This window comes from Macrobrachium rosenbergii, chromosome 17 (genome assembly GCF_040412425.1).
Source record: "Macrobrachium rosenbergii isolate ZJJX-2024 chromosome 17, ASM4041242v1, whole genome shotgun sequence".
Classification (NCBI taxonomy): Eukaryota; Metazoa; Arthropoda; class Malacostraca; order Decapoda; family Palaemonidae; genus Macrobrachium; species Macrobrachium rosenbergii.
This window is the reverse complement of record NC_089757.1, coordinates 39,613,383-39,625,592: the sequence shown is the minus strand read 5'-3', so window position 1 is coordinate 39,625,592 and position 12,210 is coordinate 39,613,383. Positions and strand designations below refer to the sequence as shown.

At 38.1% G+C, this 12,210-nt stretch overlaps 1 protein-coding gene across 2 annotated transcripts in view; it reads right to left on the bottom strand.

Moving 5' to 3' along the window:
• The window catches only part of Epg5 (ectopic P-granules autophagy protein 5), a 474,230-nt gene that overhangs the window by 305,877 nt on the left and 156,143 nt on the right, over positions 1-12,210 (bottom strand). For both annotated transcript variants that reach the window (XM_067119916.1, XM_067119917.1), the window contains one exon: positions 5,513-5,749. In XM_067119916.1, coding sequence (XP_066976017.1) covers positions 5,513-5,749 — 237 coding nt within the window. The remainder of the gene's footprint in view (positions 1-5,512; positions 5,750-12,210) is intronic.

Sequence of the window (12,210 nt, the reverse complement as noted above, 5' to 3'; positions counted from 1 at the left end):
AAGTACAAAATTACTAAAATTCACAAGGAATTTGTATTTTGCCTAGGCATATAAACAATGCCTTTTACCTGAAGAAAATCTTTTGTGCACAGCTAAACAGTCAAATGAATGTAGTTAAATTAGCTGTATGGTAGCACTAGTGGATGGAATGGGTAGTAGAGAAATGCCCAGAGATACATGACATTTTTTTTATGCAATTGTGCCATACTTCTTGGTTTTACTGTGTGAACACAGGCTCTGAAATTCTAAGATCTAAGGTTAAAAGAAGTGCAACTGCCTCATCCTACCACTTCCACACTCTGTGAGCCAGAATATCACTGTTTGCTCGTTTACATACCAATGGAATTTGGCAATTCTGGCTCAAACTAAAATGTCCATAGTCACCACAACCCCATTGGGGCCTCACTATGCTCCTTACATGAAATTTATGGTGTATGTCTAATACAGTCTGGTATTCTGATTGACGTAACACTGTATTTAATAATTTAATAATTGCCGTTTATACGTTATTTTCTCCTCTTCAAGGCAAGATTTTGTGTTGTAAGTTTGTGTTTTACGTAATTATTTGTTTTGTCTGGTAATGTGTACTTGTCTATGTATACACAAGCATAGCATTACCAAACATTTCACATGTACTTTGGCAGCCATCCCTCCCCCACTTTCTCTCTCTCTGTAGGTCAGTTTTAGTTTTCTGTTAAAGAAAACTACTGAGATGGCTTTCTCTGTCCATCCACACTTTCTCTGTTCGTCCTCAGATCTTAAAAACTACTGAGCTACCTTAAAAACTACTGAGGCTAGAAGGTTGAAAATTGGTCTGTTCATCATCCACCCTCCATGTCATCAAACATACTAAATTGCAGCCCTCTAGCCTTAGTAGTTTTTATTTTATTTAAGGTTATAGTTAGCCATGATCATGCATCTGGCAACAGAACAACACAGGCCACCACAGGCAGCTGAGAGTTTCATGCAGCATATGCTGTACAGAACTGATTGCGCCGAAGAAACTTCAACGCATTTTTTACTTGTTTTAACATGGATTTAATGCAGTACAATACTGTACTTGATGCAACAAGGTAGTGCGGCATACGTATGTTTTTCAGTCAGTGTATGTGTATACAGTGAACCCTCGTTTATCGCGGTAGATAGGTTCCAGAACTGGCCGCGATAGCTGAAAATCCGCGAAGTTGGGACACCATATTTACAGTATTTATTTAACATGTATTCAGACTTTTAAAACCCTCCCTTTACATAGTACTGTTAACAAACCACCCTTTACAGTAATGTACAGATATCTACAATACGTACATACAGTACACAGGCACAAATGATAAGCAATAAAACAGTAAGTGAACATAAAAAATAGAAAGATTGTTATGGGTGCGTACTGTACAACTGTACAGTATTTTACTCACCACGATAGAGTTGGAAGTTACAATAAAGCCCTCCTCATATGTACTGTTAACAAACCACCCTTTAATGTACAGAACACTTAATGCATGTACAGTACCCTAATCTAAAACAGGCACTAATATTAAAATGTTAGAATATTTAAGTATATAAAGAAATAAAGATTGTTACTGTACCCACCATGAAAGAAGTTGAAGAAAACTTGAATGATGATGGCGATGAATTTGCTGCACAGTAGAAATGATGATGATGATGCTGATGATGTCTTCTACTGTGCAGCCAATGATTGTATTTTACGTCTCTTCAGACTGAGGTGTCTTTTCCTGGGACACCTCTTCAACTTCTTCCTGGGACACTTCTTCAATTTCTTCCGAAGGCATAATAGCAGGAGGAACTGGCTCTTTTTGCGAGGCTGGAAGAACATTGTGATCGGAAGTTGCTGCCGCTGCTTTTTTTTCGATCGAAGAGCATCCTGCAGGAGTCATGTCTTCATCGATTTTGTTGCAGAACTGCAGAGAACGAACCATATCCTCGTCCCATTCTTGTGACAATTCTTTCAGCTCCTTCGCTAGGTTGCAGAGCTTGGCAAGCCGTTCTAATGTTAAGCCTGTTTCTTCAACAACTTCTTGGGTCTCTTCCTGTTGTTCATTTTCTTCCTCACTGGCTGATTTTGTCAGGTCTTCGAGGTCTGCGCCAGTTAGCGGCTGGGAATGGCAGTCCAACAACTCGCCAACGTCTTCCGTCGCCATGTCGCCAAACCCGTCACCTCCAATTATCGCAGCCAACTGCACAGATTTCCGTACTGCAGAGTGTTGAATCTCGGCAGGCGTAAATCCTCGCCGTCGTAAACAATCTCGACCACAACTTCCTCCAGCTCGCGTTAACGGTAGCAGGTTTCATTTCTTGCAGTGCCTTCTGGATGTTCTGAAGGCACGTGGCAATTGTGTACTGCCGCCAGTACGCCTTCAAATTGAATGTTTCATCCTCATCTTCTTGGGCGGCATCCACACACGCAACGAGGTCAGCCAAGGTATTCTTCGTAGAGGGCCTTGAACGCCCTGATAACCCCTGGTCCATCGGTTGAATTAATGACGTTGTGTTGGGTGGCAGGAACTCAACCTGAATGCCCTCATGCGAAAAGATCAGTCGCGTGTCCACCAGCGTTATCCAACAGGAGAAGGATCTTAAATGGCAAGCCCTTCTCTAAGAGATATTTACTGACTTGTGGGATAAAACACTGGTGGAACCAGTTGGAGGTCAGCATCTTCATAATCCATGCTTTTGGATTATGCATCCAATACACGGGAAGGAGATTCTTATTTTTATTTTTCAAAGCACGAGGGTTTTTCGACTTATAAATAAGCCCTGGCTTTAGCAAAAATCCCGCAGCATTGCCACACATCACGAGGGTAACACGATCTTTGAATGCTTTAAAGCCAGAGGCTTTGGCTTCTTCTTTGAACAGGAAAGTTCAGCGATGGCATTCTCTTCCAAAACAAACCCGTCTCGTCCATATTAAAGACTTGTTCGGGCTTGTATCCACCTTCAGCGATAATATTCTTGAACGTCTCATTCGGCGTAAGTTTCAGCAGCGACCGTGTCAGCGGAAGCAGCTCGCCATGCAGGGAAACGCTTTTCAGGCCGAAGCGTTTCTGAAACTTGGCGAACCATCCTTTGCTGGCGGTAAAACGTCGTGTCTGAGGCTGGGAATCAGTGGATGTCCCTGCTTGAGGTTCATCTACATCATCTTCGTCGTCTTCCTCTTCTTCTTCAGCGTGGTCGCCATCATCTTGAGGTTCCTTTGCCGCGAAATTCTCATACAACCTCAAAGTCTTGGTTCGGATGGTGTTCGTATCCAAGGCTATTTTCTTCTTCCGGCAGTCGGCAATCCAGATTGACAAAGCACCTTCCATACGGACGATCGTTTTATTACGAGCCGTAACAACTCGCTTTGCTGACTTGCTAAAGGTGATGGCAGCCGTCTTCCTAATCTTCGCCTCATCCTTCTTAATGTAGCGAACAGTGGATTTGTTCACTCCAAAATGGCGGGCCACGGCCGCGTAACTTCTCCCTTCCTTCAACATATCGAGAAGTGTCGCCTTCTCAGCAATCGTCATCATTTTCCGTTGGCGTTTAGGCTCAGTACCAGCCTTAGCAGAAGCAGAACGCTTGGGAGCCATTGTAGGGGTTAAACAAAGTTAAAAAAAAAAGTTCAACTTCAAACACACACTGTCACACACAGCACTGGTAATGTAAACAGCATCTATCTACCGAGAGAGTGGGAAACGAAATGGCCGCGAGAAGATGCTGCGGGTCAGAGACAAGGGAAGCTGCTATGGTCGGAGAAACGGTCAAAACACCAATCACAGGCGAGATTACAAAACTTGGGAGCTGATTCGTCATCTATCACCAATGGAACCAATCACAGCCCATCTTACATGCTAGTTTCAAATTCAAATATACTTTACGCTATTTTATGCTTTTTTTGTTGTAGTAGTATAGGTTTATTCGAGATGTGATTTTTGCAACAAACAATATTATTATTGGATGCAGTACAAAAGATTCATGGAAAAGATGCACATTCATTACATTTGTATTTTCTAATTAGTATATATGTAGCCATCAGCAGCCTTACACCATTCAAATATGACAATGTCAGACTGCATCTGATTAGCGTTTCATGTTGTTTAATTTTACTAGTACTATAATGATTTATCGTATGATCACATTCTCTTTTTGTTTAATTTCATTTTGTACTGAATTATATGTCATAATGCAATGAACCAACAGTACTAGCAGATATTAATAATTATTAATGGAATTAATGAAATATTTGGGTCTTCATATATCGCGACTATTTTTGAAATTTCCAGAAAATCCGCTATATATTTTCTCTTATAATATACATACGTAATGGAAAAAATCCGCGAAGTCGTGAATCCGCAATAGTCGAACCGCGAAGTAGCGAGGGTTCACTGTACATACACATATGCATTGCATTCAAGTAAACTATGTACTAACCATCCATTTGCTGGTCCTCCCCCCCCCTCACTCTTTTTCTCTCTCTCTCTCTCAAAAATCTTACTTTTTTTATAAAGAATTGTACTTGCTTGACTTTTTCTCCTAATTAAGATTTTGTTTTATAAAGAATAACCCAGAGAGAGGGAGAGAGAGAGAGAGAGAGAGAGAGAGAGAGAGAGAGAGAGAGAGAGAGAGAGAGAGAGAGAGAGAGAGAGAGAGAGAGTACATACACATAAATATTCAATGGACTATATACTACACACAGACTGAAAGATATGTGTGTGTATGTAATACTACATTACTGTATTAAGTACAGTACTGTACTGCATTGAATATATGTTGATAAATATTGTATACTACCAGAGAGAGAGAGAGAGAGAGAGAGAGAGAGAGAGAGAGAGAGAGAGAGAGAGAGAGAGAGAGAGAGAGAGAGAGAGAGAGAGAGAGAGGGGGAAGTGGGACAAAGTAGGTGCAAAGTGTTTCAGAACTAATGTGAACACAGACATGAAGAATTTTATGGTCTTTTCTCATATTGCATGATTTTTGTGTACTTGACATATCTTGTAAGCATACCCAGTAAGGAGGTAGAACTACTGCAATCAGCTTCATTTTTATTAGGCTAAATTGTACAATACCTGTACATATTTTTAGAAGCAATTCACTATGCAGATATATCTCTGAACTGAATGAAAACTGCAAAATGCTAGTTACGAAAGGCTAATAATTAGTACTTTATGAGGAATTGCTACACACTAAAACTTATGTGAGTTACTCCAGGGTACTGTATGGTGTAGGCTATATGGCATTTTCATTACTTAATGGATTTTGTTACTGGGAGGGACAGACCCACAAATTATCTATAAAGTTTAAATGCCTTTGTATCATAAAGAATGATGAGAAAAGCAGGGTTACAGATGTACTGGTTCTCTGGCATACATCAGATATTTGTTCCAAATGTCTACTTACTAAATGCTTTCCAATGCATCTGCCTTAAATTCATGTTAAGTCCTATTTTTTCACTCCACAAATCTCTAATTGTAATGTCTATAAAAAGTTATTTTCAAAACACTAATCCTCCACATACCTTAAGCGCTTCTTCCAGCGTGACTTGAGGATTACCATACAGTTCTAGAAGAAGGTTTTTCCACAACCCTGAACTGAGCTCCTGCTGTGTCTCCAGCATCAAAATTGCTAAGGTATACCAAGGAAACTGTGGGGCTGAAGAGCGAACTAACAGCGAGTTTGGAGCTGTTGTACCTGCAGTGAGCCACGATAAGAGACCACTCAATCCTCCTCCAGCAGTGTGTTTATCTTCATAACTCTGAAATTATAATTCTGTGCATAAATAATAATGATAAATATATAAATATACAGCGCAAAAAATAACAGAAAAATTGGTGGGATTCTCCAACCTTAAACAGTAAATTACGAATGAATTACACAACTTCCATTTTACTAATGATTTTCAGGTGATGCCCTACACTGATGTACAAAAATCATCATTAACAGAGCTTTAACGCGTACAAACAGTAATCATATCGTATATGCAAATAAATGGGATATTATGGGATGAAAGAAAAAAATTTATCTGATATTCTGGTTAAGGGCAAAAACTTTCTGAAGCAAGTCTCTAATAACCACAGCCTTTCTTAGAAAAACTGGAGTTGCAATAGCTGAGAAACTTAAACTTTACAAATGTTTCTATTTTCAAAATGTCAAGAGCTACTTTTTCTATGGAATGTTGCATTAATCTTTTACAAAGCTGCACTGAAATTTCTAATTAGCCTCCGATTTTCACTGTAACACATTAAGAAGTAATGGACAGACTTTGGTAAATTCAAGTCAAACTGCAATAACAATTTCTGAGATCTTTCATGGAAAATACATTTGTGTGTGGTCAATATTGTCAATTTTGCATATCAGGAAGCTGCATCTCCTGAACAAAAAAAAAAAAATAAAAAAATAAAAAAATAAATAAAAAATGAGCAAAAACCATAACGAATAACCATGATTATAATAGTGATAAATATAAAGTGCAGTTAAACAACTATTAATGGAATCAAGTACTCTAAGCTTCCAAGTGAAAAAGCTTGGCTTTTGGGGCTGGCAATAACAATTTTTATTTCGTTGAAAACAAAAAGGTAATTGTACATTTCACTTAACTACAAGGGGAAATTATACTTCAGTATAGTACATTCTATAAGGTGGAATGATTAGTAAAAAATGACTACACTATCTGCTGAAATTATTAACATGTTTTAACACTGGCTTTCTGCTGAAGTACAAATAACAGCACATACTCTGGGATGAACAAACAATTCAACATCAAGTGTGGAGTGAACATCGAATGATCTGGAATGGGAACAAAAATCCTGTTCTAATAACCTTTGCACAGTCAGGCAAGTTCACTCGGTACTTTGTGTATACTTATTGAGGGGGACAACCACCCAAAGTCCCATCATTCTTCTAGTCTGTTAAATGTGACTACAGCAACGGCTTCAATACTTTATTTTTATCGACTCTCTACTTAGAGAGAGAGAGAGAGAGAGAGAGAGAGAGAGAGAGAGAGAGAGAGAGAGAGAGACATGCACGTTATACGTTGTTATCACTATTTGGAGGCTGATATGAAACTAAGTATTTTGTATCTTATCATGCTATGTACAATACTGTACACATGAATGTCTATACGGTGCTGTATACTGTTGTTAAAGAGCTTGTACCAGTATTTACTCAACAGACAGTGGGGATGGTATTTAGGTAAATGGTCCTCTCTCTCTCTCTCTCTCTCTCTCTCTCTCTCTCTCTCTCTCTCTCTCTCTCTCTCTCTTTTCTCAAAAGAATTGTATTGCTTGCCTTTTTCTCTCTTGATTACAATTTTGATTTTTGATAGTGTAGCCTCTGTTCATCCTCAAAGGAATTACCCTCACGGTCCCTAGAGGGGCTCCATAAGATAGACCAACCAGTTTCAAAGAATTCTCTTCTAGTTGGTCTGGCCAGTATAGTGCACATTGACACTGATAGAGCATAGGACTCAAGAAAAAGGTTTCTTTCTCTTGTCTACAGTGGCTGCCTAGGTTCCATTCCCATTATCAACCTGCAGATGTGGCAATGGCATGCTGCAAGGTGTTCATTATTGTGTCAACAACACACCTTGCGTCAGACCGACTCCCATTATTCTTTCGGTCTTTGTTATATAACGACGCACCTAGAATTGGTGTGTGTATAAGTGCTCCAACATTGTACAGTAAACCCTCCCGTATTCATGTTCTCACAATTCACAATTTCTCTATGGAACATATATACATATTATTCGTGGAAAATTTGCCAATTTACGGTATTTTTCACTGAGGAATATTCACTAATTACTGCATTTTCATATAATTTTCAAGACTAAATTCACTTTTGGTGATAAAACTATTAAAATACTCAGGTATTGGCATTTTTAGAGGGTTTTTTGTGTTTGAACTATCCAAATAGGCAGTTCTAAGTGTTTTTGGAGGGGTTTTTACGTATTCATGGATTTTAGCTTTTCACGAGGGGTGTGTGGTACGCATCCCCTGCGAATATGGGGGTTTACTGTATTTGGTCGTCATGGAAGAACCTAACTATGAAGCAAGCTAAGTACATAGGGTTAAGTCCGTAAAAATTTTTATTTTTAAAAGTTTTTTTAACTGACAACGTATTTTGCTGAACTTGGGAGCCAGTGTCTCCTGCAGGGCGAGAATTGTTTGTTTTGTTTACGAGACATGCTAGGCTCCATCTTTGCTGGCCGAAAAACAATGTTTAATTATACTGAAGTATTACTTTTAAATAATGCTGTTCTTAGAGATCTTTGGTATACAGTAAACCCCCAGTATTCGCATTCTCACAATTTGTGGACTCAGTGATTTGTGGAATTTTCTATGGAACCTATCTATAAATTATTTGCAGGAAAACTCACCCATTCGCACATTTTTTTGTAGAGCAATATTCTGTGTTTCCATATTATTTTTGTAACTAAATACTGTACTGTACCTACATATACATTTTATGATAAAATAATGATTTAAAATACTAATTTTCAAATACTAATATTAAGTTCAACAAGATTAAATAATAACATTAAAAATTCTCTCTCTCCCTCTCTTTCTCCGTTCTCTCTCTCGCTCTCTTACTGAGATGAGAGAATTTTTATGCATCTGTAATATATAAATAAATAAATAAATATATGCTTTACTAATTTTCAAATATTAATGTTAATGTAAACGCAGCAGAATATCAACTCATTAAAGAAAATAGTGAATTAGTAAGATTTTAGTTCAATCCCTGATTTTATTCTGTATCCAACTTAGGGGGAGGGATGAAGGCGTAACTGTCATAAAAAAAAAAAAAAAAAGAGTTAGCACCTGGCCGAAGAGTCTCTCTCTCTCTCTCTCTCTCTCTCTCTCTCTCTCTCTCTCTCTCTCTCTCTCTCTCTCTCTCACACTGAGACAGATTTTTTATGCATATGCAACATATATGTTTATTTGTAACATATACTGTACGTTTATTTATTTATTTTCAACTATATATTACAACATTTATGCATTTCTATCGTAAATTATGTGAAATTTTAAAAGAAAACATATCAATACCCAGTCTTTTCCGAAAGCTTGGAGCGAGGGGGAGGGGTGTAATCTGTCAAAATACCGCTACGAAGGATACTGAAAAATCTCTGTCTCTTTCTTTCTCATACCAAAGGATACTCGTAGAATGTGATATGGATAGATAGAAAGGGAAAGTGGGCTGGAAGGGTTAGTAGTATGTACATCTACATTTTTAAGGGTAAAATGTTTAAGATGACTTTGAAATGATATTAATAATATCATTTCAAAGATTAATAAAGTAATAGGTACATTTCATGTAGGATGCTAGTTTAAGGTATACATTTGGTATTTGAACTTTCAAGATAGGCATTTATAAGCATTTTTAGAGGGGGTTGTCAACTATTTGTGGGGGGGTTGTGGTAACGCATTCCCGTGAATATGGGGGGCTTAGTGTACGACCTATCTTAGTAATTAGAGGCCCTAATAGGATTCACCTGGGCTACTTAATAGATACGCTAGGCTACTTCCTTTTTGACTAATAGTAAGCCTAACCATTCACATAGCTATGTAAAGTAATCCACTTTCGATAGTGTTCAACTTTTAAACAAAGTTGTTCCTAAAGATCTTTGGTATATGACCTATCTTAGTAGTTAGGGATCCCAATAGGTCCATCTGGGCTATTTAATAGATAATTTAGGCTACTTCCTTTTTTGACTGCTAGTACAGTAAGCCTAATTGTTCATATATAGTAAAACCTCCGTATTCGCGGGGGATGCATTCCAGACCCAACCGCAAATACTGTAGTTAATATCTGCGAATACTTGCTAAACCCCCCTCTAAAAATGCTTATCACTGCCTGTCTTGAAAGTTCAAGTACCAAATGTGTACTTAAAAGTATTATCCCACATCAAATATAGCTTAAATTATTATCCTATTACTGTATTAACCCTTAAACGCCGACTGGACGTATCGTACGTCGACTAAATATTCAATCATTTACCTTCATTTTGCAACAAATTGGAAGTCTCTAGCACAATACAGTATTTTGATTTATGGTGAATTTTTGAAAAAAATTTTTTCCTTACATCCGCGTGGTAACTAGGCCGAAAATTTCAGAAATTCTTTTGTCATTTTGTCGTAATGTTTGCACCGGTTTATATTAGTCGTTACATAAAGTTTTATATATGGAAATGTGCGCAATTTCATGTAGAATACAACAGAAAATAACTCATGGTTGTAGCTTCTATCAGTTTTGAAATATTTCCATATAAATCACGATAAGTGCCAAAATTTCAACCTTCGGTCAACTTTAACGTTACCGAAATGGTCGAAAAATGCAATTGTAAGCTAAAACTCTTACATTCTAGTAATATTCAATCATGCACCTTCATTTTGCAACAAACTGGAAGTCTCTAGCACAATATTTCGATTTATGGTGAATTTAAAAAACAAAAACTTTTCCCTTACGTCCACGCGCAGTAACTCGGCCGAACATCTCGAAAATTCTTTCGTCACTTTGTCGTAATGATTGCACTGTTTTATATTAGTCGTTACATAAAGTTTTATATATGAAAATGTGCGCAATTTCATGTACAATACAAAATAAATAAATCATAGTTGTAGCTTTTATCAGTTTTGAAATATTTTCATATAAATCATGATAAATAGAAAAAATTCTACTTTCGGTCAACTTTAACTCAACTGAAATGGTCGAAAACTGCAATTGTAAGCTAAAACATTTACAGTCTAGTAATATTCAATTAATTACCTTCATTTTGCAACAAACGGGAAGTCTCTAGCACAATATTTCGATTTATGGTGAATTTTTGAAAAAACTTTTTTTTACGTCCGCACGATACGAATTCATGCATCATTTTGTGATAATATTTTCTCTGTGTTGCTTTGATCGTTTTACAATTTGTTATATACCAAAATCATTGCAATTTAGTGTACAATACAAAGAAAAAAATAACTCGTTAGCTTTAACCGTTTTGCTCACAGAGCGATTTGTATACAATTATATATGAAATTTTTTTTTGCGCTGTCATATATTTCAATATTTATATATGATAATGATATTTTTTTCATTTCTGATGGTTGCATACTAAACTTCAGGCAATGACAAAAAAAGGAGCCAAAAATGAACTCTTAATCTTAAAAACTAAGCGTGCTGTGATTTTTTGAAAAAAAAAAAATTTTTCCGCTTCAGCGCTAACTCCCGAACGCCGCCGGCATACGACAGACACTTCTGTAAATAAAGGCTCGGCATTAGAGGGTTAAGTACCCATCATGTATAGCAAAGCAATCTCCTGCGAGCTATCTCTGACTGCTTTGTCAGCGCAGGAGAGAAAACTCAGAAGTTCTGAAGCTTAATCAGGCGGAAGCAATGGCTCCTGAACTTTCTTGGCAAAAGCACCTAAACATCAGTACATAAAACTCAAGACTTCAAAAGTCTTAAAAAGACTTTTCAGAAGGTGGTCCATCTCTTGCACTGAAAAGAATACCTTCGCTGATGCAAGAGTGGATCTACAGCCTGCGTCAATGAGACCAGAGAAGTCCCCCAGGGAAGAGGCAGCAACTCCCATGGGAGGACCTCTCCAGTAGCATAAGAAAAGTAAAGAGACCTACAAAGACGATAAGGAGGGACACTAAAGCACACCTTCCCCTGCTACCTCTTCTCGGAAAGCCAATTCTCCACTTCACTAAGGGCCTTCTTGGATGAGGACAAGAGAACCAACTTACGGAGTCCAGCAGCGTCTGAAGGCTGACTACTCATCATAAAAGATGAAGCCGGGGACGAAGGAGTCGCATGAGAGAAGAGCTCCGAGAAATTCTGAAATAAAAACCTCAGAAGGGACGCGTAAGGAGTCGCTGGAGAATCTTGATCGAAATCCTCTTCTTCTGACGAAACAGGAGACTAAAGGGAGCATCCGAAGGAGGTGCCTTAAAAGTGGATGGTCCATGAAGAAGCTGCAGAATGTCATCCAACTTGCGCTGAAGAGGAACCAAAGCTGGATCCAAACTTGAGGCTGATTGACAATTTGTTGCCGAACTGGACGAAGCTGGAGCTTGTAGCTTAGAAGCCGATGTCAAAATACTGGCTGTTCCACCGAGGCACTGGCAACAGGCGGAGGAGCACATGCATGTCGACATGTCGGAGCTCTAGAATGAGCGGATGCATCAGGGAACTCGGACACTACAGGGCGCTTCAGGAAGC